Source organism: Mustela erminea, chromosome 1, assembly GCF_009829155.1.
Source record: "Mustela erminea isolate mMusErm1 chromosome 1, mMusErm1.Pri, whole genome shotgun sequence".
NCBI classification, from domain to species: Eukaryota; Metazoa; Chordata; class Mammalia; order Carnivora; family Mustelidae; genus Mustela; species Mustela erminea.
In genome coordinates, this window is record NC_045614.1 from 98215304 (window position 1) to 98242597 (window position 27294).

Sequence of the window (27294 nt, forward strand, 5' to 3'; positions counted from 1 at the left end):
CTCATTCTTTCTCAACCCCATCATTTGTTTGGTGATTTGCTTTTTGTCTACCACTAGCTATCCAAACGGATTCATCCTTTTTCTTATCAGCCTTGGCTCTGGACCATATAGAATGTTCTTAAGTTTCCTCTGTCTGCCTTCTATTTGGTTATCAGTTTCAGTCAACTAGCTACAAGGGAGCCTGAATGTTCTCTAGTAGAAGCCACTGTCTCTGACCCTAAATCCTCTTAACACCTTATTGGAGTCTGTGGTCCTTTAGCTTTAGTCTCTTTTTATTGGCCAAATCTCCCTTTTCCTCCTTTCAATCCCACAATTTGGGTTTCTTCCTCAAGAGTCATGTCCTAAAAGAATATAGTCATTATTCCCAGGAAGAAAGTGGAGAGCCTCTTATAACTGCTAAAGCCAAAAAAGTTGAACTGCTTTACTGTGGACTCTTCTTGGCCCCCTGGCATCCTATCTTACTGCCATTTTCCAGGTCATTGTGTTTTGGATTGGGTTTAAATACAGTCTAAGGAAAAGGCCCAACCCTTGATATCCAGGGTACAGGGCAGATAAGAGAAAGCCTTATAGATATGCCTGAAAGAGGGAAGAATTGGAGCCATGAGAGTAGAGGCACAGAGGGCTGCATAAAAAGTACTATTTACCTCATCAAAGAAATGAATCATAGTCCCATTTTATTTCTGATTTAAGACTGAACAGAGAGAAGATTTAAAAAAAAAAAATCTCTGCAGAAACATAGAGTGGGTTAATAGCACAGCCAGGCAAACCAGGCAATTTAGATGTACCTTCCCATGTAAGCAAACCAGGAGGCTCAGAGCTCACAAACAGAGCAAGGAAACACTTGGGGTACTGGAGGAAGCATTCACGGGGAAGGAGGAAGGACCACAAGATAAACATCCATGAGTCCATCTCAGGTAGCAAGGACACTGAGTGGAAGGAGACCCCTTCCTCACACTGTCTCTGCCGCAACCCCTAGTGGAGAGGGAGAGGAAAGTCTGTCTAAAATATCAGGCAACTCATGACTCTTGCAGGAGGAATGGGGCATGAGTGGAGGCAGAACCATTTTGGCCATGGGAAGTCACAGTGCAGAAGACAGGGAGGGCCAGTTACTGAAGGAGCTTGACATAGTTTGCAGGAAAGAGTCCAAAGTGGCCATGGCAACGTCCCCGCCACCAGCCCTCGTCCACCATCTCAATGTCAGTGATGATATCATCAGGATCAAAGGAAATCTCGTCACTTCCCTCTGGGGAGGCAATTGATGGAATATTAGTATGGTCAAACAGTAATCCTTCCATTCCTGTGCCCACTATAAACCTCAGGGAGGGAAAGGGTTGTTCTTCTTGATGCCAAGGCTGGTCCCTTACTGACCCCCAGAATCCATCTCCCTCTCTCCTACCTAGAAAGGGCCTCCAGGCATAAGACCCCTGAGTCAACTCCAAACTTACCTCCTTGGTAATCATACAAGGCAATAGCTGAGATCCCTGCTCCAGTCCCAGCTGGGTGGCTAGATGATTCTGCATAATGAGAAATATAAACATGGTCTCACCAACATGGAGAAGGAAAACAGGTCCTTCCAGAGAATGGGGCAATTCTTCCTCTTGCCCTACCCCAGACTAGACCCAATTCAGGAGCTGTTTCTCCCCCACCACTCACCAGCCAGAGTGGAGGGACAAGAAGGATTCTCAATTTCAAGCACATCTTCATAGTCCCCATCTGGTTCACCATCCTGCTCCTGTCTATCCATTTCTCCAACATCCTCATAGTCATTTTCAGGCTCAGGCTCAGGCTCTGCTTCATACACTGGCTCTTCTTCCACCTGCAGGCCTTCCAGAGTCCTGGGAGGCAACGCTGGGGGCTCTTCTTCCTGAGAAGAGAGGGTGTGGATCAAAGCAACTTCCACCCACCAGGAGCTGCCTCTCTAAAACCTCCAGTGGAGGACTGCTAACTAAGGCTTCCATGTATCACCATCCTACCACTTCTACCCTCTATCCTTACCTCCATCTAATAACCTCTCCTAGAAAACCCAGTCTTTTATCCATCTTCATTCCTTGACCTCCTCCCATACCCACCTACTCAAAACACCTACCAAGAGGTGACAGGAGGAAAATGTAAAAGGAGTGAGGAGAAGGAAATGGAAAACAAGTCTGATTCGTTGAACGATCAGGAAAAAATTGAAGCAAAAATACATTTTGGGGAATACCACAGGCAGGATGCCCAACTGTCCTGGTCTGGCCGGGGCTGCATGACCCCCAGAATGCAAGACTTTCCGTGCTAAGACCAGGATGGTACCAGACAAACCAGGATGGTTGGTCACTTCATATGGCCCACCTTCCTAGGACACGAGGAGATGGGAAAGGAGCAGACAATCTTTGGGAGTCCACTTACCTCTGGGGGATTCTGCCTCAAGGGCGGGGCAGGCACTGGGTGTTCCTTACTGGTTCTCACAGGCCCAGGCTCTGATGATGGACAGCTCCCTGCTGGAGGCCAGGCCTGGGGAGAATAAAGCATCTCTCTTGTAAGTATCTAAACCTCCCTCTTTTATCTTATATTGACCAGGAACACCTCTTCCTGTCTCTGCCAATCCAAATCAACCACCCCCCAAGGTGGGCTCCAATCTGAAGTGATAGCTCCTTCCTCTTGTTCCTGCAACAATGACAAGCTGCACAGTCAAATATGCAAATCTTGATGTATGTAAATCTGGGATTTTCCTCCCCTAACATTTTGGTATATATGAGGCCCAATCATTCAGACTGAAATCTTCCTGAAGACACAAAGATTTTAGACTGCCTGACACCAGGGAGGCCTGTGCCTTATTTTCCATCAATGATTTGGACTCCTTAGGCTCACATCTGGGCAAGGAATCCTGGATGTGAATCCCAGAAGGCCAAGCACTCACCTCTGAAGAGATTTTCTTGGGCACCGGGGCTGGCACTTCTGGCTCTCCCACAGTGTCCACTGGCTGCTTGGCCTCATGGCTCATCTTTATCAGGGCCTTTCTCTCCTGTTGCTGCCTGGCTATCTGCTGTGCCTTTTCTTCTTCCTCCCGCTTCCTCTTCTCCTCAGCCATAGACTCAAATTTTGCCTTCAACCCACGGGCACCACTAGAAGCTGCAGACACGGGCAAGAAGAATTAGGATTGTCTTGGGTCACAGGTAGGGGTGGGGGTTGGCACTCAAAGGAAGAAAGGGAATTGGTTAAATATCCAAGCAGAGAGCAGATGGAGAGGAACTCATGAGAGGAAAGGTAAAGAGGTACTAATGGGGGAACAAGGGGATTACAGAAGGAGGATGGAGCCCTGAAGCCCAAATTTCCATGTAGTCAGGCCATGCAATCTCAGACTATTGTCCTTTCTAAGTTATAAACCTTGCTCCCCTAACTACCATCATTTCCTCTCTACGTTCCTTAAATGTGTATGCCTTCTGACAACCAGCCACCCTCTCTTGCCATATCCCAAGCTCTTGTCCTTCTGTATTCTTCCCAAATGGCTCCCTATCCCTCCCTCCCTGTGATCTCTGCTTACAATTCCTTTCCAATGTCACTCTGTCTCTCTATACACTTAACCTGTTTTGTTTTTTTTTTTTTAGGAGTATGAATCTGGAAATATATGGGCAGGCTCAAGTCTATCTCAGCTAGTCTAGGCATGGGAGGAGGTAGTCTAGGCATAAGAAAGAATGAGAAGGGAGAGGTGGTTGAGGAACACAGAGAAAAGAATTGTTAAGACTCACCAGCTTCAATGGGTGTCGTCTTTTTATAAGCTGTGGTTGGAGCCTCCATTTCATTGAAGCCAACAGCGCTCTGCAGGGAGGAGAAGAGTATCCATGGTGTGGGGAGGAGAAGGGAATGGTAACGACCCAAATCAGTATTGGGGTTTGGGGCCTCCATAGGAGGTATCCCTGACCATTTGATGCTCAGTAGTTAAATAGGGTATGATGATATTGTTATTTTGTGGCAGAGAGCAGGATAAAGAAGTTCTAAACCGGTGGGCTCAGCTCCCCTTTTTGAAAGGTCAGTGTACCTTGAGTCTCACAACTCTAAGTCCAGTTGCCTAGAATGCAGCAGGGCCCCAGCCAGTGCATGGAGAAGAACTGATGTGAATGGAGTGAAGAGAGATTATAGATTGAATTAAGCAATGCCTAGCAATAAATGAAATTTCAAACATCACCTAGCCCTGAAGTTTATGTGTTTGTCTCTCTCTGACCCCCTCCATTCTCCTTAGTTAAAGCTCAGGCTGCAGAAGACTTGTCCATGAGATGCTGAAGGCAGTCAGTGGGGAGTATAGGAAGACAGCTCAGGACACTTAGCAGTTTAGGGACCTATTCTCAAGACATTGGTGTGCTGGTGCTTTACCTTATCCACTCGGTCCTTCTGGATTCCATACTGACCACCAAAGCCCTTGGCATAATCTACAGGACAAAAGTTTTGAGAGTCACAAGAAGAGTTAAAATGCTAGGGATGTGTAGGTAGAGGAATCATGGGAAGAAAGACCAGAAGACAGAAATGTGGAAAACAGATGGATGAGGAGGTATGAGAATCAGAGGACAGACAGAGGCATGGATGGGAAGCGGCAGAAAAGGATTGAGAGAGAATGGACGGGAGGGAGATGTGAAGAGCAAAAGAGAAAAAGAGAGAAGTGACAGAAAAGGAAGGAGTATAAAGGAAGAAATGGGAAAAAAACAATGAGAGCCCTTCAGCCATCCCCTATGTGTCCCAGGGAAGAGAGAGACCTCTCTGTCCTTGTGAGGCTGAGTGGCCCATGAGACACATAGCCATATCACCCCCGTGTCATTACCCATCCTGTCTGTCTTTACCCTTTACTCAATAATTCCTTCTCTTTGGTTTCCTCTGTCCCGCTCCTAATCTTGCTGTTTTCCCCTCTACCTTCCTGGTTTCTCCCCACCCCCTCACATATATATACTTACCCGTTATCCCACCCCCTCACATATATATACTTACCCGTTATCCCACCACCTCCACTGCACGTCTGTACCTCTGTATTCTGGGTCCTCTGTGCCAGCTTTCAGAAAGGAAGGAGAGCTCTCTGCTACTGTGTGATCTCCTTCCTCTCCAACTGCAACTCACCTCTCTGAGACTCGTGTTTCTCTGTTTCTCCTTTGTAGTCATATCCCACAGCGGCCTTGTCCTTCTTGTCCTTCTCTATCCCATAGCGGCCTCCAAAGCCATGAGAGTAATCTATGGTGGAAAGAGTAGTCATGAGAGCCCACTCTCATCCCACAGGAAGGTGTGGAAGAGGAAGGAATGGGCGCAGAGGGATAGGGGCCTGGGAAGGCAGAAGGCTAGAATCTAGGTGGATTAAAGAGAAAGTATCCTAAGCCATCTTTTGTAAACTTTAATTCAACATTGTTCACTCCTTTCCTCTCCTTTACTTCCATCCCAAGAAGAGGAGACCATTTCAATTTTCTCCCTTCTTCAAGGAAGGGGAAGGTATAGAGAATGTAAGGACAGATTTTTAGGCGGAAAAAGGAAGATACATACAAAATTTATGCTTATCCCTACTCCCATATAAACACTTAGAAATGTCTGCTAAAATAGAACAATCTTTCTTTTTGTTAATAGTGAAGCTCAAGAGACAAGAAAAAAAAAAAAATCCTGGCTCCAGAAGTAGAGATGAGGGTAATTACGAGCTGACTCAGAAAACCCAGGGGTGTTTTAAGTCCCAAATTTATTGTCTGTGGATTAGGAAATAGGGTCATGTGCTCTTACACAAAAACAGGGGGCTGGAGAATAAGAAATGGCAGTCTACCCATTCTTATAAAAGAGTTCTAGAAAAATTCTACTCATTTGTGTGGGGAAATGGTGAGGGGGGTTGTAGTCTGTTAAGCATTTGGTAGGGGGAGATTTTATCAATGAGACTCAGAAACTCCAGACCTACCCTGAGTAGGTAGAATGCAAATATCCAGTTTATACCACTTATATTTCACAGGAATTCTAAGCTGAGAAATTAATTCTGATCTAGAAAAATACATACCACAGAAAGAATATGTAACAGAAAGATGGCAGGAATATGAGACAGAGTAGACCTCAATATAAAATGCATTGTAAGAGACAAGAGAGATATAACACAATAAGAGAACAAATCACCATTAATGAGGGATATGTATGCTGATATAACCTATTAACAGAATCACAACTCATGAAACAAAAACTGACAGAAACAGGAAGAGAAATAGAAAAATCTGAGATCCTAGATAAAAAATTTTGATACTCCTCTTACATTAATTGATAGAATGTTGAGACAAAAAGAATCTAAAATTATATAAGGCCCAGACAACATTAGCAACTAACAAGACCTAAATGACATTTACAGAACATTATATCCCCAAACTGCAGAATATCTTTTTTTTCGTGCACATAGAACATTCACCAAGATAGTCCATATGGTTGGGGCACCTGGATAACTGAGCTGGTTAAGCATCTAACAATGGATTTCAGCTCAGGTCATGATTCTTAGGATCATGATATCAGGCCCTGCAACTGGCTCTGTACTGGGCATGGAGCCTACTTACTACACTCTCTCCCTTTCCCTCTGCCCCTTACCCCTGCACTCTCTTGCTGAAATCAATCAATCTTTTAAAAAATCAAAATAAAAAATAGAGAGACATCCAAATGAGAATGAGAATTTCCAATATAACACCATAATGTGTTCTAGAAGAAGGAATAAAAGACAGAAGAGGAGAGGCACTATCCAAAGAAAACACGCCTGAGACTTTCCATAATGGAAGTATTTCTCAGGGTGAAGAGGATAGATAAGTCTCATGTAGGATAAGAGAAATAGATCCAACCCCTAGATATATCCTGGTGATATTTGAGAATATCAGAGACAAAAAGAAAGTCTTTCATGAAAAAAAAAAAATAGAACAGAGAGATAAGACATGTTACCTACAAAGGAATGATGGTTAGACGACCTAAGAGTAGTTTAAAAAGAGGACGAAAAAAGTGCCAAAGAGGATGAAATAATACCTTCAAAGTGTTCAAAGTGATGAAGGGAAAATAACAATGAAGAATGGAACAAAATGTATTTTTCAGACAAAGTCTGGGAGTTCTTTCATAGGTTCTCACAGAAAGCATTATCAAAGGATATAGTTTAATAAGAAGGAAACAGAAGAAAGGAGCAAATAATGAGATACAGTGATGCTCCAGGAACTTGACAAATACATTGGTCAATTTAAATAAGTATCCACTAAATAATAATAATGATTCATTTTTGTGGGGTTTAAAAACACATGGAGGGGTGTCTGGATGGCTCAGGGTCCTGGGATCAAGCCCCTCATCGGGCTCCCTGCTCAGAGAGGAGCCTCCTCCCTCTCCCTTTACCCCTCACCAACCCCCACCCTTACCCGCCCCCCCCACCCCCCGGCTCATGCTCCACCCCCACCCCCACTCGTGGTCCTCCCTTATGCTCCTCCCACCCCTGCTCCTCTCCTCACCCCACTTATGCTCTCTCTCTCTCTCTCCCTCTCTCTCTCTTTCACTCTCAAATAACTAAAATCTTTTTAAATACATAAATAAATAAAACAAACTGTGGAACTACATCGTGGAACTAGAGGGAGTTGATGACAGCTGTTGGGAGGTGAAGTCTGAGCAGAACTGGTAAGTCAGGTTGCTAAGGCTGAAGAGCAGGGTCCTTGCCTTTCTGAGATGCATGCTTCTCCACTTCGCCTTTGTAATCAAAGCCAACTGCTGACTACAGAGAAAACCAGAGTGCATTAGTTAGAACTGGAGCTGACAGTTTTTCCCCTCTCTCACATACTCTTACCCCTAGCTCAGGCCAGAGGCTAGTTTCTAAGAGCTCAGGACTGAGAATGGGGGTTTAACCTAGAAACAGATGAGCACTCTGGCCTGACAGGCTGGTGTAGTGCCAGTGTGCTACAGAGCAATGAACATGGGCTTTGTATGTTCATCAGCTCCAGATTCAAACCCCAACCCCAAACTTCCCTATTTACAGTTGTTTAATTTTAGGCATATTCTTTATATTACTTAGCCTCAGTCTCCTCAAATATGAACTAAAAATAGGTAAACCTGCCTCATTAACATCAACTATAAAATGGGAGAAATGATCCCTCCTTATTTGGGATATTGTGAATACTAAATGGGGCAAGGTGTATAAAGGATTTGCATTGTGTCACTCAGTAAATTAGTCCTTTCTTCCAAACTCTCATGAAACTAAAATGAGGTAAGAGCTAGAAAAGTGCCCTGTAAGTAATATTATCCCATTCCTAATTGATTATACTATGCCTCTTCTCTTTCCCTAAGTGGCAGCAGAAACCCAGAGATGTGTTTTGATGGGACAGAGGCAACTGGGAGATCCTAGCTACTCCAGGACCGGATATGTTGGCCAATACCCAACATCACCACACAGCTGCATTCCCATCTAGCTCAGTACCTATGGGTGTCTAAGCAAGACAAGATTTCACATCTCAAGAGCTCTTAATATATATTGTTTCATAATTTACAGGACACTATGATTGTTTAGGTGATTCAGTCTGTGGCTCCTGAGGCAGATGAAAGAAAGAATGATGACAGATAGGCAATGGCAAGATGGAAGGTTAGAGAACATTCCATGTTCCATACTCTATTACTGCCTTGAAAAATTAACTTCTTTCTTTTTCCTTTTCCTTATAGCAATTTTGAACTTTTCTCCCCAACCCCCTAAAATGCTTGAAGGATTCAGGCCCACCTAATTAACGAGGGCAGGTAAAAAGAAAATCTCAGCTAGCTGTGAAGGAAATGTCCTGTCCGTATGCAGCTTCAAGGGAAAAGACACTATTCTGCACCATAAAAAACAAGCTCAAAGAGTCTGATCTGGGGCACCTGGGTGGTGCTGTTAGTTGGGCAATCTCCTCTTTTTAAAACTACTTTTTTTTGTACAAAGGAGTCTTTAAAACCGCTGGACGTTAGGGATTTGGTGCTAAATCCTGTGAAAAGTAACCTTTACCTTTTAAAAACATTATAACCCTAGTTATCTGTTTTACTTGATTGTTCACTGCTGTGGTAATAATACTTAAACTAACATCTCTCTTCTTCTGAAAGGCATAAAAAATTACAACGTTTTGATGTTTGAATAAAAAAAGAGCTTTGAAATTTCCCTCTTCTTTCTTCATGTGTACAGACAGGTATAATAAAAATCAGTGGTTTGACAGATTTCTTATCTAAATAGAGTTTGAGAATCTTTGTCTCCTTTAAATTAACACTATCACCCTAGCATGTGGTCTCCCAAAATGGCACCAAGGAACTTGTTAAGGAAGTTCATGGGAGCTATCCTCATGACAGACCTTCCTGAGTCCATTACCCTGTCTTTACATAGGAGAAGCATAGACCCACGTTCAACGGTGTGTGAGTACTCTAAGTCTCACATGATTTGAGCTGCATAGCACAGGGAGAGACTTACCTTGTCTGCCCTGTCCTTCTCAACTCCATATTTGCCCCCAAAGCCTTTGGCAGCATCAGTCTGAGAAGAGTGCTTCTCTACCTCAGCAACATACTCATGGCCCACAGCACTCTAAGAAAAACCAGATGGAATGAATGAAAGATAAAAATGACCATATAAAATGAAATGATATCATAAAAGACTCTTAACTATAGCGAACAAACTGAGGGTCGCTGGAGGGGAGGTATGTGGTGGGATGGGGTAACTGGGTGGTGGGCATTAAGGAGGGCATGTGATGTAATGAGCAGCAGTGTTGCATAAAACTGATGAATCACTACATTCTACCCCAGAAACTAATAACTACACTATATCTGATCTAACTTGAATTTAAACAAAATTCTGGAAAAAAAAAAAAAGAAATTGTACAGTCATGGGTTGGGATGTAAGAATACCAGAAATTCTATTCTGGGTCAGTCTCACAGCCTCCAGCAGTGTATCACACAAGCACTATGTGATACAAGGAGAGCAAGTTCACTTTTTCTGGAGGCTCGCACATCCTAAGTCTTCTTCAATACTATTAGGAATCCATTCAGGAAACTCCTATAGGATGTACTGGGAACCCCAAAGATAGAGACGAGGTAGACAGAGAGCATTTAAATCAGAAACAGAAAGGAAAGCTAAAAAAAAAAGGGGGAGGATTAATGGGTCAAAATAGAATGAGGCAGTTACTGAAGAGAGATCAAAGGGAACTGACTTAATGCTGCAGCCAATTGCATATTTCACGAAAAGAACCAAATGATTTTGTTCTGAATGCCTGGATGTCCATCAAATTTCAGAAGAGCCAGCGGAGCCCTGATATTTAACAGTGACTGACTCTCCACCAAAGGGGGTTGACCGACAATAATGCAAGTAGCCCCAGAGGGCATATAACTTCCCTATTCTCTTCCACTTTTTATTCCAGCTATTGTTTTACTTTCCATTTGGTTTTGAAAACTCTCTCACTCTTCCAATATTTAGATATGGATACTTTAATAATCTGGGACTTGAGTAGTACTTCAAACCAAATAATGGTATCTTGCAGGGTCTCAAGAAATTGAAAATTTTCTCCTTCTTCCTGTATTTCCAAGCTCATGCTAGGATAAACATTATCAATACAGAGACTGATGTAAAACACTGCCCTGTTTGAGATTCTGGGAACTCACTTTACAGTATTTTGAGGTCTGTATAGGTCAAATTTGCTTGTGAATTTAAGAGTGAATGAATGTTTATCTATTTTAGTTTTTTCCTAGGAATTTTGTGGAGATTATAAGCCTGTGTTGCATTTTACACAATGACAAAACAAAACACTTCCTGAAGGTGAAAGAACAGCTTTCACTGGATAGATCTTTTTCCCCTTGAAGATAAACGGTTTTTTGTTATAGGCATATATCTCTATCTTTGAGGTTAGAAAAATCAATGGAAATTATAATTTATAATACAATCATTTTTATCATACTTTTATAGTAGCTAATGGATAAAGGAAAACAATATTCATACTTGAAGGCATCTAATAAACTAATTCACATCAACATTTTTCACATGTGTATATTATATAAGGTATAAGGTATAATATATATGCAAAAAGAACACAAAGTACACAGTAAAGAAAATAATAAGAGAAGTTGCAACATCAACATAATATACAAACGCTTAAAAGCAGTAAATGATTTAAAACATATTTTTTCCTTCTCCAATGGTGACCCTGTCTCCTTAGTCTAGAAGTTACAGTACCACTGGGCCTACCATGGGCCACCCCTTTTAAATTTTTGAATCCCGTTTTCCACTTTTATCTTTTTAAAAAAATGTTTTTTAATATTTTATTTATTTATTTGACAGAGAGAGACCACAAGTAGGCAGAGAGGCAGGCAGAGAGAGAAAGAGGGAAGCAGGCTCCCTGCCGAGCAAAGAGCCTGATGTGCGGCTCGATCCCAGGACCCTGAAATCATGACCTGAGCTGAAGGCAGAGGCTTAACCCACTGAGCCACCCAGGTGCCTCTCCTCTTCTATTTTAAAGTACAAATAACACTGGACTTTTTTTTTTTAAGATTTTATTTATTTATTTGACAGAGAGAGATCACAAGTAGGCAGAGAGGCAGGCAGAGAGAGAGAGAGGAGGAAGCAGGCTCCCTGCTGAGCAGAGAGTCCGATGCGGGACTCGATCCCAGGACCCTGAGATCATGACCTGAGCCGAAGGCAGCGGCTTAACCCACTGAGCCACCCAGGCGCCCCAACACTGGACTTTTGAACAAGTTTTAAACCATAATACCAATAAAAAAAAAATCAATCTATCTTTTGTCTTTAAGCAAATACCTTCCTTTCAACTTACCTTGTCCATGCGGTCTCTTTCCACCCCAAATCGACCTCCATATCCATGGGATGCTTTGGGCCCTGATTCCATCTCCTTCTTCTTGAGACTATCATGCTCCTCTGACACTTTGTTCCTCAGCTGGTGGATGCTGGAAGTAACCACATCACAGAGACTCATCTAGCAGAAAAGCCAAAGAATTCTCTTTCCCAGAAAAATAGAAGTCTCGAGGTATGTTGTTCATTTTTAGCAATAATCTGAGCCCCCAAAGTATATCAGTACTTGGTCTGGGAATAAGAGATAAGACCATAGCCTGATTTAAATTCTCCATCAGCCAATAATATTTCCTACAGTCTGTTATTTTGCCCACTAAATAACCTACTGATATGTTCCTCATTTTTCATGCTCCTGAATATTAGAGGATAGTGACACCAATTATATTCTTGAAACTGGGAAGTTATTTTCCTTCTGGCATTAGATATTCTCTCTCAAGAAGCACAAAAATATTTATATACCCTCTTACCCACACATTCTTGTCCCGAGAGTCTACTGCAAAGAAATAATTTTAAACATAGCAAGGCTTAATGTCTAACACTATGCACTGAAACACTGTATCTAATAGCAAAATTAAGAAACAATTTATATGGCCAATACTCAGAGAATAGTTAAGTAAATCACAATATTACCTCCCAATGGCATACTAGGAAGTCATTAACAATGATGATTAGGAAAAATGTAGCTTTGAGAGATTTATCTATACATTAAATATTTTATGTATATTCTTGTCAAAAATGAATGCCCTTCACCTCTGTTCCCAAATCTGATAATTCTTAAAGCTAAAATCTAGTAAAACAAACAAAAAGCAGAATCAGATAAATACAGAGAACAAACTGATGGTTGCCAGAGGGGATGTGGGTTGGGGAAAATGGCTGAAGGGGAGATGCAGGCTTCCAGTTATGGAATAAGTATGTCACAAGAATAATAGTCACTGGGTGTTATATGCAACTAATGAATTGTTGAACACTACATAAAAAACTAATGATGTACTGCATGTTGCCTAACTGAATATAGTAATAATTTAAAAGGAATAATATTCACAGCATAAGGAATATCGTCGATGATATTGCAATAGTGATGTAATGCAGGGCGCCTGGGTGGCTCAGTAGGTTGAAGCCTCTGCCTTCGGCTCAGGTCATGATCCCAGGGTCCTGGGATTGAGCCCCGCATCTGGCTCTCTGCTCAGCAGGGAGCCTGCTTCCTCCTCTCTCTCTCTCTGGCTGCCTCTCTGCCAACTTGTGATCTCTGTCAAATAAATAAATAAAATCTTTAAAAAAAAATAAAATAAAATCATGTTAAAAAAATAGTGATGTAATGGGACAGACACTAGCTACAATTGGGATGAATGTAGCGTAATGTATAAACTTGTCAAATCACTAAGTTGTACACCTGAAGCTAATTTAACATTATGTATCAACTATACCCAAATGAAAAAAAAGCTAATTAAAACCAATCCGTTCATCTTTTGATGGACAGCTGGGCTATTTCCACATTTGGGGTACTGTGGACATTGCTGCTATAAACATTGGGGTGCATGTGCCCCTCAAATCACTATATTTGTATCCTTTATTTTTTTAAGAGATTTATTTATTTATTTATTTATTTGACAGAGAAAGAGAGAACACACACAAGAGCATGCACACAAGCAGGGGGAGCAGCAGGCAGAGGGAGAAGGAGAAGCAGTCTTTCTGCAGAGCAGGGAGCCTGATGTGGGGCTCAATCCCAGGACCTTGGAATCATGACCTGAGCTGAAGGCAGATGCTTAACCAACTGAGCCATCCAGGTACCCCATGTTTGTATCCTTTAGATAAATACAGAGTAGTGCAATTGCTGGGTTGTAGGGTAGTTCTATTTTTAACTTTTTGTGTATATATATATACACACATACATACATATATACATACATACATACATACCACATCTTTTTTACCCACTTAAACTGTTGGGGGGAATCTAAACTGGTGCACACACTCAGGAAAACAGTATGGAGTTTCCTCAAAAAGGAATATTACTTAGCCATCAAAACTAATGAAATCTTGCCATTTGCAACAACATGGATGGAACTAGAGGGTATTATGCTAAGTGAAATAAGTCAGTCAGAGAAAGACAAATATCCTATGATTTCATTCATATGCAGAATTTAAGAAACAAAAGAGATGAACATAGGGGAAGGGAAGGTAAAATAAAATAAGATAAAAACAGAGTGGGAAGAAAACCATAAGAGACTCTTAATTATAGAGAACAAATGGAGGGCTGCTGGAGGGGAGGTGGGTTGGGGGAAGGGCCAGTTGGTGATGGGCATTAAATAGGGCACTTCATGTGATGAGCACTGGGTATTATATGCAACTGATGAATCACTAAATTCTACCCCTGAAACTAATAATACACTCTGTATTAACTAAATTGATTTTAAATAAAAAATTAAAATGAAAAAAGTAACTGTACCAGAAATAAGTAAAATATAACGCCATTATCAGAGACTTAAAAAAAAAAAAAACGAATTAAATTCACTCTTATCACCTGCACTGAAAGGAGGCATTCTCCTTCTTACTTCACTTTCATCTTCTCATGAGGGTAGAGAGCATCTCTGCATACCTCTTTGCCCTGAGGATATGAAGTACTAGCTCAGCACTAGCACTAGTATCAATGAGTGACAATCAGGACTGATACTTAGGACACCTATAAGGGGTTCTTAGAAATATTTGGGCAAGAGAATCCTTAATTAAAAAAGTTGACTTCCTGCAGCAAGATATAGAGGTTTAGAGAACTGAGGCAGTGGTGTTACTGGGACTTCACTAGCTTCAGAAAACCAGATATATTGGTCACAGGCAGAATAGCCAACCTATAGCAGAAATTCTCCTCTTTCATGGGAGAATAGATCCATCTGGTGGCCTTGGAGTATAAGCCCACCAAGTCTTTTAAAAAAGCCTTCTCGGCTTTAGTCACAGTTAATTTTAGAAAGCTGGCTTTGAACCAAATGAAATAAGCCAAGTGCTGGAAGAACCATCTGTTCCCGTGCCTGCTCTAAACCCTCTGGCAGCAGTGGAGGCAGAGATCCTGTGTTGCTAGTTCAACAACACTGACACTTTAGAAATGTCTGTGTCAAAAAAGCAGTTGGCTCCAAGAACATGTAAATAGCTGTTATTTCCCAACCAAAATATTCAGATGAAGAATGAAGAAATGGGACCAAGAATTACTTTCAAATGAAGAAAAATGTGCAGTTTTAATGACTCCAAAGATTGCCACATGGGTCATAACTATATTATAGTTAAGACAAGTTTTTAAAAGGGATTTAAAGATCAGATTCAGGGGCACCTGGGTGGCTCAGTGGGTTAGGCCTCTGCCTTCCACTCAGGTCATGATTTCAGGGTCTTGGGATTCAGCCTGGCATCAGGCTTTCTGCTCAGCAGGGAGCCTGCTTCCCCCCATCTCTGCCTGCCTCCCTGCCTACTTGTGATCTCTCTCTCTCTGTCAAATAAATAAATAAAATCTTTATAAAAAAGTAAATAAAAATGAGATTCAGGAATTTCCACCTCATAGATGACAGCAAGGCTAGTTAGAGGATCATGCCAATAGATAATACAATTTAAATAAAAATGTTGGGGCCAAAGAAGACCAACTTCATATCAAATTCTGTACAATATAACTGAAGCCACTCTAAATAGGTCTTATATATTGCTCCTTCACTCAGTAAATATTAAATATTAATTAAACCTTTGACTGTAAGGCACTCCACTATGAAGATAGTGGCCGTTGGAAGAGATACAAAAAAGATACAAAAAGTTATAATCCAATGTGCCAAGTGGCATACATAAGAAACTTTTGACACATTAACTCTCAGATGCCTATTTTAAATTTTAAAGTACCTTGGAATTGATAAAGCAATGCAGTTTATGGGAACCAAGTGAAATCCAAGGTCTTAAAGATGAACTAAGAGAAGGAACCGATCTTTTTGTTCCTGTTACAAAAGTAAAAGCAAAAAGGTGAGTCACACAGACTAAGATTTTATCCACAGATGATATGTTCATAGATGTAGAAAATCCTAAAGGATCTACAAAATGTGCTAATAGAAATACTAAGTACATTTGGCAAATTCATAGGACACAAGGTCACTATCAAAATCAATTTCACTTCTACATACAGGCATAACTCATTTTAGGAGCACTTCACTTTATTTGCACTTTGCAGGTATTGTGTTTTTAACAAATTGAAGATTTGTGGCAACACTACATTAAGCACGTCCATTGTACCATTTTCCCAACACCATTTGCTCATTTCTTGTCTCTGTGCCACATTGTGTATTTTGCACAATATTTCAGAGTTTTCATTATTATTATACTTGCTATGGTGATCCGTGATCAGTGATCTCTGATGTTACTATTCTAATTGTTCTGGGGCATCACAGACTGCACCCATTTAAGATGGTAAATTTAATTCATAAATGGTGCTTGCTCCACCAACCAGTCATTTCCCTATCTCTCTCCGTTTTCTCAGCCTCCCTATTCATGAGACACAACAGTGTTGAAGTCAAGCCAATTAATAACCTTACAATGGCCTCTAAGTGTTCAGGTGAAAGGAAGAATCACATGTCTCTCCCTTTAAATCAAAAGCCAGATATGATTAAGCATCGTGAGGAAGGCATGTCAAAAGCCAAGATGGGCCCAAAGCTAGGCCTCTTGTACCAAACAGCCAAGTTGTGAATACAAAGGAAAAGCTTGTAAAGGAAATTAAAAGTCTACTCTGGTGAAAATATGAATGATAAGACAGTGGAACAGCCTTATTGCTAATTTGGAGAAAGTCTGAGTGGTCTGGATAGAAGACCAAACCAACCACAACATTCACTTAAGCCAAAGCCTAATCCAGAGCAGGGCCCTAACTTTCCTCAATTCTAGGAAGGCTGAGAGAGATGAGAAAGCTGCAGAAGAAAAGTTGGAAGCTAGCAGAGGTGGGTTCATGAAGTTTAAGGAAAGAAGCCATCTCCATAACATAAAAGTGCAAGGGGAAGCAGCAGGTCCTGATGGAGAAGCTCAAGCAAGCTCTCCCAAAAATCTAGCTCAGATAATTCATCATGGTGGCTACATTAAACAGGAGATTTTCAGTGTGGACAACACAGCCTTCTATTGGCAGAATATGGCATCTAGGACTTTCACAGCTTGAGAGAAGAAGTCAGTGCTTGGCTTCAGAGCTTCAAATGACAAGTTGACTCTCTTGTTAGGAGGTAAGGCAACTGATGATTTTAAGCTGAAGCCAGTGTTCATTTACCATTCTGAAAATCCCAGAGCCCATAAGAATTATGCTAAATCAATTCTGCTGTGCTCTCTAAATGGAACAACAAAGCCCAGATGATAGCATGTCTGTTTACAACGTGGTTTATTGAATATTTTAAGTCCACTGTTGAGACCTACTGCTCAGAAAGAAAGATTCTTTTCAAAATATCACTGCTCATTAACAAAGCACCTGGTCACCCAAGAGTTTTGATGGAGATTACATGATTAATGTCATTTTCATGTCTGCTGACACAACATCAATTCTGCTGCCCATGGATCAAAGAGTAATTTCATCTTTCAAGTCTTATAATTTAAGAAATACATCTCATGAGACTATTGCTGCCATAGATAGTGTTTCCACTGGTGGATCTGGGCAAAGTACACTGAAAACCTGGAAAGGATTAAGAACACTCATAATTCACAGGGAGAGATAAAAATATCAACATTAATAGGAGTTTAGAGGAAGTTGCATCCAGCCCTCATGGACGATTTTGAGGGGTTCAAGACCCCAGTGGAGGAAGTAAGTGCAGTTGTGGGGGAAACAGCAAGAGAACTAGAATTAGAAGTGGAGCCTGAAGATGCAACTGAATGGCTGCAACCTCATGATACAACTTCAGTGGGTGAAGAGTTCCTTCTTATGGACAAGCAAAGAAAATGGTTTCTTGAATTGGAATGTACCCCCAGTGAAGATGCTGTGAAGACTGTTGAAATAACAACAAGGATTTAGAATATTAAATAAACTTACATGATAAAGCAGTGGCAGGTTTTGAGAGGACTGACTCCAGTTTTGAAAGAACCTCTACTGTGGGTAAAATGCTATCAAACAGTATTGCATGCTACAATGATGACAGGAGTCGATCAATGTAGCAAACTTCCAATTTTGGCACAGAAAATTTTGCCACAGAAATGGCCACAGTGACCCAACTTTAGCAGCCACTACCTTGATCAGTCAGAAACCATCAACATGAAGGAAGACCCTCCACCAGCAAAAAAAAATTATGACTCACAGAATGTTCAGATGATGCTTAGCATTTTTTAGCAATAAAATGTTTTTAAAGTATGTACATATTTTTTAAAAAACATAATGCTACTGTACGTCAATAGGCTATAGTATAACTTTTATATGCACTGAGAAATTTGAAAAAAAGTTCATTTGACTTGCTTTATTATGATATATACTTTATTGTAAGGATCTGAAACCAAACCTGCAATATCACTGAAGTGATATGTATCATGATATGTAGTCTTCACTGAATGAAGACTACAGTAGCCATGGACATTTGGAAACAATTAAAAGTTAAAAATAAATACCCCTTATCATCACATGGAATCACATGAAGTATTTTAGCCTCAATTTAACAAAATACGTCCAAGACCCGAACATGGAAAAATATTTCTAAAAAAATTAAAGAAGATTTAAATAAATACATGTTCATGGGTAGGAAAATTCAAGATCATTAAACTAACAATTTTCTCTAAAATGATCTACAGATTCAATGCAATTTCAAGTAAAATATGAACAGGACTTTTTAATAGTAATTGACTAGTTTATTCTAAAATGTATGTAGAAATGTAAAGTCCTGGTAGAGTGAAAAGTTTTTTTTTTAAAGGAGACAAATTTAGAGGATGATGTGACTTTATAAAGTATCATAAAGCCCCAATAATCAGTGCTGTATGATTCAAGACTGACATATAGATTAAAAAAAAAAAAAAAGTCTGGAAATAGACCTGTATATATATGGTCAAAGATGCTAGGTAAGTGAATGAAGAAAGAGCACCCTTTTTGGGGGGGTGGGGAGAGGCAGAAGGAGAGGGAGAGAGAGAATCTTAAGCAGGCTCCATGTCCAGGATGAGCCCCAAATGAGGATCTATCTCATGACCTTTAGATCATGACCTGAGCTGAAATCAAGAGTCAGACACTTAACCAACTGAGTACCCAGATGTCCCCAAAGACTGTTCTTTAGAAAGAACAGTCTTTTCATGATGTTGGAACAATAAAATAACCATGCAAAAAAAAAAACCAAACAAACAAAACAAAACGAAAAAAAAACTCAATCTTTGCCTCACACTGTACACAAAAGCTAATTTGTAAGAGACCATAGATTTAAATGTAAAAGCTAAACTTATAAATCTTTTAGAACAAAATATAAGAGAAATTTTTCATGATTTGAAGGAGTAGGCAAAAGTTTCTTAGATATATAAAGTGCTAGTCAAAATATTTTTTCAAAATTAGACTTCATTAGAATTAATACCTTCTGATCTTCAAAAGATGCCATTAATAAAATGAAAAGGTGAGTTTTAAGCTGGAAGAAAATATTTGTAAAATACATATCTCAAAAAAGACATATCCAGAATATATAAAGAACCATTAAAGCTCCATAACAATACAAATGATCGACTTTAAAAGTGAGGAAAAGATTTGAACAGACACTTTAGATGAAGATATATGAAGATACACAAATGACATATTGCAAGATGCTCAACAAAATCAGGCATCAAAAAAATACAAATTAAAATCACCACATACTGACAAGAGTGGTAAAAATTAAATATACTAATAATACCAAGTATAGACAAGGATGCAGAGCAATTAAAATCCATTCATTATTGGTAGGAATAAAAAATGGTAAATTCCTTTCAGAAAATAGTTTGGTAATTTCTTAAAAAAATAAATACACACTTATCATATAACTCAGCAATTCTACTCCAAGTTATTTCCCAAGAGAAATAAAAATATATGTCAACAAAAGATTTGGACCCAAATGTTCATGACAGCTTTATTTGTAATAGTTCCAAATTATCAACAATCCAGATGTCCATCAGAAGGGTAATGGATAGGGGCGCCTGGGTTGGGTTGAGCCTTGCCCTTGATCTCAGGGTCCTGGGATCAAGCCTGGCATCAGGCTTTCTGCTCAGCAGGGAACCTGCTTCCCCCACCCCCACCCCTCCTCTCTGCCTGCCTCTCTGCCTACTTGTGATCTCTGTCAAGTAAATATAGATAAAATCTTAAAAAAAAAAAAAAAGAAGAAGAAGAAGAAGGGTAATGGTTAAATCAAACTATAGTATATCCATACAATGGGAAACTGCTTGACAGTAAAAAGGAACAAAAGAAAGTTTATACACAGAGAGGGAGGCAAACCCTCTTTTAAGAGACTCTTAACTCTAGGAAACAAACAGGGATGCTTGAGGGGAGGTGGGTGGGGGGATGGGGTAATTGGTTCATGGGCATTAAGGAAGGCACTTAGACTGAGCACTGGGTGTTGTAAGCAATTGATGAATCACTAAATTCTACTCCTGAAACTAATAATATGCTGTATGTTAACTAAATTGAATTTAAATAAAAATCTTTAAAAAAAAAGACTGATAATTAAATACCATGGATAGATCTCAAAAAATTATGCTGAGTGAAAGAAGACAGACACAAAAGAATACATTCTGTATTGCTGCATTTATATAAAATTCTGGAACAAGCAAGACTAAGATATAGTGACAAGAAGCAGCTCAGTGTTTACATCCAGACAAGAATGGACATGGGATATACTGACTGCAAAGACGCTCATGAGCAAGAGAGAGCGACACTGACAGAAAGAAGCTGGAGAAAAGGACTAGAGCCCTTGAAACACTAGGTTGCTTGGAGTTGCCTGGCCTAGGACTTCGCTATACAATAAATAAGGAATGGAAACTATTTGAGCTCTTCACTGAGCTATTCATTTGAGCTATTCACTGAATTACCAAGCCACTCCCCAAACTAAGTATACTTTAGGCAGTCTTTAAAAAGAAAGATTATGGTGTGGGGGAAGGTAGTGAGATTAGTGAGAACCACAATCACTTCCTTTTCCTGTTCTGAGTGATCTCAACTCTGCAGCTACTGTTCTTCTCTCCAACTTCCCCCTCCTTTCCAAAGCCCATAGCGATTCCCATTTAACCTTAAAAATTGGCTTAGCCCCCACTAGCCAGAGAGAATCCCAGAATATTAGAGACTTAGTGAGGTCTTCAAGAGGTCTTTTTGATCCCAGTGGGAAAACTGAGAATCAGAGAGAAAAAGGGCCCTGTCCACTGTCACCTGCTAGGAAATAGCAGGGAGAGGGCTTTTACATCTTGGTAGCATGGGTAAATGGGAGGGGAGTGGGTTTTTGTGTAAATGTCTCCACCATTCATGCTATCATAGAAATCCAGTTAGGCTAATAAGGTAACATCCAAGGTCACTACATTTTACAATTCCAAGGGTCAGCAGTTAGGGTAATGGATATACTGAATTGTGTAACTCAACAGTCCATGTAAATACTACTTAGGGAGAAGAAAGACTTTTTTTTTTTTTTACAAGTTTATGCTAGGTTTTTAGAAAGAAAATCTGATTTAAACTGATCTATTTAACAAGAAAGAGAAAGATTATTGAGCTGTTTCAGAGGTGCTAAATACTGCACTAGAAAGTTGATACATGTTAGCCCACTGAATTCTAACCATACTCTTCAGGGTAGCCATTATCATCCCCATTTGATAAATAAACTGAGATTTGGAGACATTTATGTCTAAATTCACATCATTTGTAGCTACTGGGTTATCCATTGAACCTAACTCTAATTTGATAGCCAAACTCAAGTTCTTTCTAAAAGATCATGGCAAAAATTTAAAAGTCCTCCTTAAAATGTTCTGCTTCTACTATGCGTAAGACAGGCACTGGTTGAGGAAATGTACAAGGAGCATTTGTACCTCCTCTTAACTGTTCTCAGGATACTAGGGCTGAGTAGCCTTTACTCAGGAAAACTCAGGAAAGGATCTTTTTTTTTTTTCCTTTAATCTATGAGCAAAGGAGCATCAAGAAACTTCCTGCATGGCTGTGCTCCATTTTTTTTTTTTTTTCATCTTTCCAAGTGCTTCCAGAATTGCCTGGTTTATTTAAGAACAATATTCATTATCTTTACATAAGATAAATTGTTATGTCTGATCAAACAACAATGCATAGTATTGAATATTATCAAATTAAATATAACACAAGGCAAGTTTTCATTGTGTGTTGTTTGTGTAACGTGGTATCCACTGAAATCTAGGGGGAAAAGAGGTAATAACAATGTTGTTAGAGTGTGTGTGGGTACCTAAAATGGAGTTTTAAGTGGTATTAATTTTGCCAATTTGTGTGTGATTATTAATTTTTGCTTTTTAATTTTTGCTCTTGTTATGCTGTTTATTGTGTCTACTTTGCTACTCATATTTGACATTCTGATACAATCCAAAGCAGACAGCTCTGTTTAGATGATCCTGAGCAATGCATGGAGGAGAAGAGGGTAACTTTCAATGTGAATATATAATATGTATCACAGAAACCCTTGGATATGTTCCTTTTCTCTTACAGTATGAGTGTTGGTTTGCTTTTATTTCTGATAAAATATTGGGTTATGATTTTTAAGACCCCTGAACACATAACTAAAATAGCTTAATCAACAAGTTTTCCAAGTGTCACATTTCTTCATATTACCATTAATGGTTTCCAGCTTCTGTCAAGTAGCCAAATTCAAATTTTTATTTTAAAAATCACCCAGGCCAGGTACAGGACCTAATATTGTCCTCTTCTTACGATATATATTCAGTTATTTATCTTGATGTTTTACTGAATCCTTCTTGGCCCATCTGAAGTCACCTACATTCTAGACACACATTTATATTTATGAGGCTATACAGTAATACAACTTCAGTATACGAGCTACTTCCTCTCTGAATCCCTTATAATAGACCCACTGGGGAAAATAGCATAGTTGTCAGAAATAAGAGAGAGAAGAGGTTGGGGGGGATAAAAGGAAAGACATGAAACAGAAATACACAATCATAGATAGGGACACACAGGGACAGACTTGAGAAAAAAAAAATGCAAAGACACATAGACATTAACTTCCTCCTCTCCTCTTTATTTCCTCACTTTCCCCTAAGTTTCCAAGTTTTCCTCAAGCTTTTCCCACACCCTTTTCCTGTTCCCCAGTCCTTTTGGCACCTACTTGATATGCTCTGTGCGTCCAGAGCCCTCAATGGTCTTGGCTCCCCACCGTTGCTCCTTCTCAGAGATGTCATTCTGCAAAAGACAGCATTCAGCAGTAAGTGATGGCAAGAGATGGGCCACATTGAGAAAGGATGTGCAGCTGACACACATGCCCTCCAGGTCTCCTACATCTGCTGCCTCCTCTTTACTTTTTGTAAAAGTAAACTCAGGGTCTTTACTTAAGGTCTTTACTCAGACTTCTCCCTATATTTGCCCGACCCTGCCCCCTGCCATGTTAGAATTAAACTGGTGGGCTCTGAAATCTTCCTTTCCGCTCCCTTCAGGTCAGCTACGACTACTGAATCCCCACAAATTACACAGGTCTAGCTCATATCCTGGCTCACAGGCCAAAGGAGACCCAGGTTAACCTGCACCTCACCTTCACCATAGCTTGTCATAGCCCCTCAATCACAATGTCAAACTCCTCTGCCCCGTCCCCTCCCATTTTCAAATCAACTATCATGCATCTCCCACTCATGACAGCCAAATTGTCCTACCAGTCAGTTCCACAATTAGCACTATTTCAGTCCCAGATTCTAAACCCCCTGAAAGATGACAGAATGGCCCAGATGCCTTTCCCTCATTGCCCCACCTCCACCTTTTATTGATTTTCCAAGCAAGCAAAGCTATTCCCAAACTCACCACAAAGTCAGGGTCTGTATCCCAGTCATCACCCTGGGTCTCCACGGAAACAGATACATCATGCCCTACTACAGACTTCCACATCTGAGGGTGAAAGAGATGGGAATAATTAGGGGAATAAATCAAGAGGAGAGAAAACAAGAAAGCTGAAGTCAATGATAGAACAGTCCAATGGTTTTGCTCTTTTTTTCTTAGAATAAAATAGAACCTGAGGCAAAGCTGATGGAAGTTTTAGGAAAATACTTTTGCTCAGTTACAGGAGTGGGGAGGATGATTTATTCAAGATAAACTAACATGATCTAGGCCTACAGAGTCTGGAGAGAAGTCATCATGGGTATCGGTAATGATAACTAATGTTAAACGTAGGTAATAGGGCATCTGGGTGGCTCAGTTGGTTGAGCAACTGCCTTTGGCTCAGGTCATGATCCCAGACCTCCAGGATCAAGTACCGCATCAGGCTCCCAGCTCCTTGGGGAGTCTGCTTCTCCCTCTGACCTTCTCCTCTTTCATGCTCTCTCTCTCTCTTTCTCCCTCAAATAAATAAATAAAATCTTTTTTTAAAAAATGTAGGTAATAGAGGTAATGTTAAATAAGTGCTGGGATCATTCATTCGTGTCAGAAGGCTAGCTGGGCAGTGGCTTGAAGTGGCAATCAATGAGAGGTACTAGGGTATCCCTAGAATTATGGCACCATCCCACTCAGTTTTCTTTTTCCTTTTTTTTTTTTTTTTTTAAGATTTTATTTACCCAATTGACAGAGAGAGAGATCAGAAGTAGGCAAAGAGACAGGCAGAGAAAGAGGGGGAAGCAGGCTCCCCACTGCCCAGAGAGCCCGACATGGGCCTTGATCCCAGGACCCTGAGATCATGACCTGAGCCAAAGGCAGAGGCCTAAACCATTGAGCCACCCAGGTGCCCCCCAACTCAGGTTTCTATACATGACTCCTGTTACAGGTGTGTATTGGTCCAGCTGTGAATAGAGTGAATACCTACACTCCTCTCTACTACCTGCATAATTCTATTGAGAAAAATTCCAACTCCAGTGCAAGTTGCTATCCCATCTCAACTCTAAGAGCAGCTACTGAACAGGTGCATGAGGTTAGTAGGGCAGTCAGCTGAAACTCCTACCCTGAATAACTTATAGGGAAGCATTATTTTCTGGGAATGAATCACCTATTCTTTAATTTTTAAAAACAGTTCAATTATATTTCTAAGGAAGATAGCTGGCTCAAAAAATAACAGGCAATGAATCCTTTATTTTGAATATTAGAAGTTATTAGATTTTTATTAACTAAGTAAATAATAAAGAAATATTTAGAGAACACTAGTATGAAATGGGAGCCAAATTGTCATTCTACTGTGTTTCCATTGGCCCTGCCAATTATGCATGAGGAGTGGCAAGTTGCTCTGCATCTGTGGGATCCTGGATCTTTGTGTGAAGATGAAACAATGGACAATGCTTATCTGCTTGGGGGACACTGAGACTTCTTGACCCTGACACCACTTACTAGCTGGCAACTCCCCTAGTCATCCTTCCCTGGACTCCTCATTCCACTGGTATCTTTTCCTATGCTCTTCACTGTCTCCTAAATGAGTTCCTCTTAACAACTGCTCCTGGGCCTCCATAGTGCCTCCAATATAGGCCCTCAGAGCCTCTGATTTTCCTTTCTACTTGAAAACTACATATTTCTCCCACTCTGAAAATCCCCTTGGAAACTAGGCCAAGGAAATTGTGGGGGAAGATTGGTTAAAGAGATGCAAAAAGGATAGTGGAGATAATGGAGAAATAGTGACTGAATCAGCTGCACTGTGGGATGAGTCCCTGCCCAAAACAGCTCTGCCTTCCCCTGTGGGGCAACAATTATGGAAGCAAGAGCAGGTAGCTCCTGGGCTGCTTTTTGAGAAAATGACTTCCCACAGAAAACTGGAAAGGAGAAGTTTCTGAAATACTCATAATCAAAAAGGAAGCAATGAGGACTGATGGTCCTCTCCTCTTTCCAGCTCTTCCTCTGAAGCCTCAGCCTAACTTACCCAAAAGACCTTTCATCCTCATGTATTTTTGAGACAAAGGGAAGTTTCTGATACAAAGACTATTTGGTGTCCTTGAGTTTCCCTCCAGAAATAGGAAAGCAAAGGCACTCTTAGAGGTAGAGGACTGGGGAATAACTTGGTGAGGAATGGGACCCAGGATTGCCGACAATCAAGGGCCTCCTCACAAGGCTGCCTGACAGCATCAGTAAAGTACATGGACCTTGAGTCAGGTCCCCCCAGCTCTGTTACTAAGCCCCTGTGGAAACAGGGGAAAGGGAATGACCTAGGGTATGTATTTACTTGTCAGGTACCAGGGTAAGCAATTAAAAGTATTAATTTGGCAAATCATTGAACATCTCTGATGTTCAGTTTTCCCCAAAGGAAAATAAATGGAAGAGGTTAACCTAGCTAATCCACCCAGTCCTCTTCATTTCTGACATTCTGGGATTATGTAATCCTACAATCACAGAAACTAGCCCTAATCGAGCCATCATGCCTGCACTGGGCCTCCATCTGCAGTGGTGCTCAGACCGGCATACCCTAGCAACTACTTCCTGCTCTGTCACAATGTCTCCTCTATGAGTTTTGTCTCTCTGCGAGACCATATGCTCTCCAAGGACAGAGACTTTGTCTTTACCTCCTGTGGTCTTCCTCCCACCCCAGTGCCTAGCAGCAAGAGGCCTTAGGAGGAGGCTGTAGACTGTCAGCAGAAACTAGGGAGTCCTGAATGGCTGCTGAATCCTGTACCAGACCCCCATTTCTGTTTCCAAGACGTTAATTACCCGGACATTAATTACCCACAACCACTCACCCCCAGGCCTCTGGCCATAAGAGCTTAAGAGCCTATTAGCAATGACTTCATCTCTCACTGAGGACTAAGAGCCAGGTAGGTCCCTCTTAATTCAGCTCTTACCCTGTGCTCCCCGACTTTCTCACTGCTCAGAATACCCACCTCCAGTAGTGCGAGTGTTTGCTCTAAGATCTCAGCCTTTCACGTCGTCACTGGGCTCCCTCTCTGTGCTGCCACTTCAGAGCAAGAGACACTGAGCTGCTGCTTCAGTTCCGTATTCAGGTTTTCTGTCATTTCCTGATACCCTGTCCTCACAGCTACTTCCTGAAGTTTGAGTCAGTTCCTTCTGCTTAGGCACTTAAAAAAAAAAAAAAAGGTTTAAATGCTTGTGGCCTAGTCTTTTGCAAGGCTCTGAGAGTCACAGGGAAGTTATAAAAAATGCTGCTCTTAGAGTTTATATCTGGCCAAGGAAGCAAAACTTTCAACCAGAAAACACAGGAAAGAAGGTGCAGAGGAGCTTTCATGTCCTGAATAGGTGGGCAGTTATATATTGCATGGTAAAGAAATTTGTGGTAAAAGTAATTTCGTGTGGGGTAATCAAGAAAAGCTTAATGGGAAAAGTTATTTTTATGTGGATTTTGAAGGGTAAGATTAAAAAAAACTCACTTCTACATTACCTATAGAACTTAAAACTGGGATTTGCACAGATAGATAGTCAAATAAACATTGACCAGTTGAATGATGGAAGAGAA

General features: G+C 40.6%; 1 protein-coding gene across 1 annotated transcript; it reads right to left on the reverse strand.

Moving 5' to 3' along the window:
- Nucleotides 1-650: 650 nt before the first annotated feature.
- On the reverse strand, nt 651-26844 carry HCLS1 (hematopoietic cell-specific Lyn substrate 1). Its single transcript, XM_032334828.1, has 14 exons — nt 26705-26844; nt 23724-23807; nt 23041-23114; nt 11751-11880; nt 9407-9517; nt 7648-7702; nt 5080-5190; nt 4348-4403; nt 3726-3795; nt 2897-3108; nt 2386-2490; nt 1654-1864; nt 1446-1514; nt 651-1243 (listed from the first exon to the last, which is right to left on the reverse strand). Exons 2-14 carry the CDS (start codon nt 23805-23807, stop codon nt 1107-1109), a joined length of 1425 nt encoding a protein of 474 aa, XP_032190719.1. The 5' UTR covers nt 26705-26844; the 3' UTR covers nt 651-1106.
- Between the last annotated feature and the right edge of the window lie 450 nt (nt 26845-27294).

Excerpts from the sequence above, each read along its gene's own strand:
- HCLS1 (XM_032334828.1), bottom strand. The coding sequence starts at position 23,807 with ATGTGGAAGTCTGTAGTAGGGCATGATGTATCTGTTTCCGTGGAGACC. Across the intron at positions 11,881-23,040 it reads GGACGCACAGAGCATATCAA|CATCCACCAGCTGAGGAACA; the intron begins GTAGGTGCCAAA and ends GGTTACTTCCAG. Across the intron at positions 3,109-3,725 it reads GACGACACCCATTGAAGCTG|CTTCTAGTGGTGCCCGTGGG; the intron begins GTGAGTCTTAAC and ends CCGTGTCTGCAG.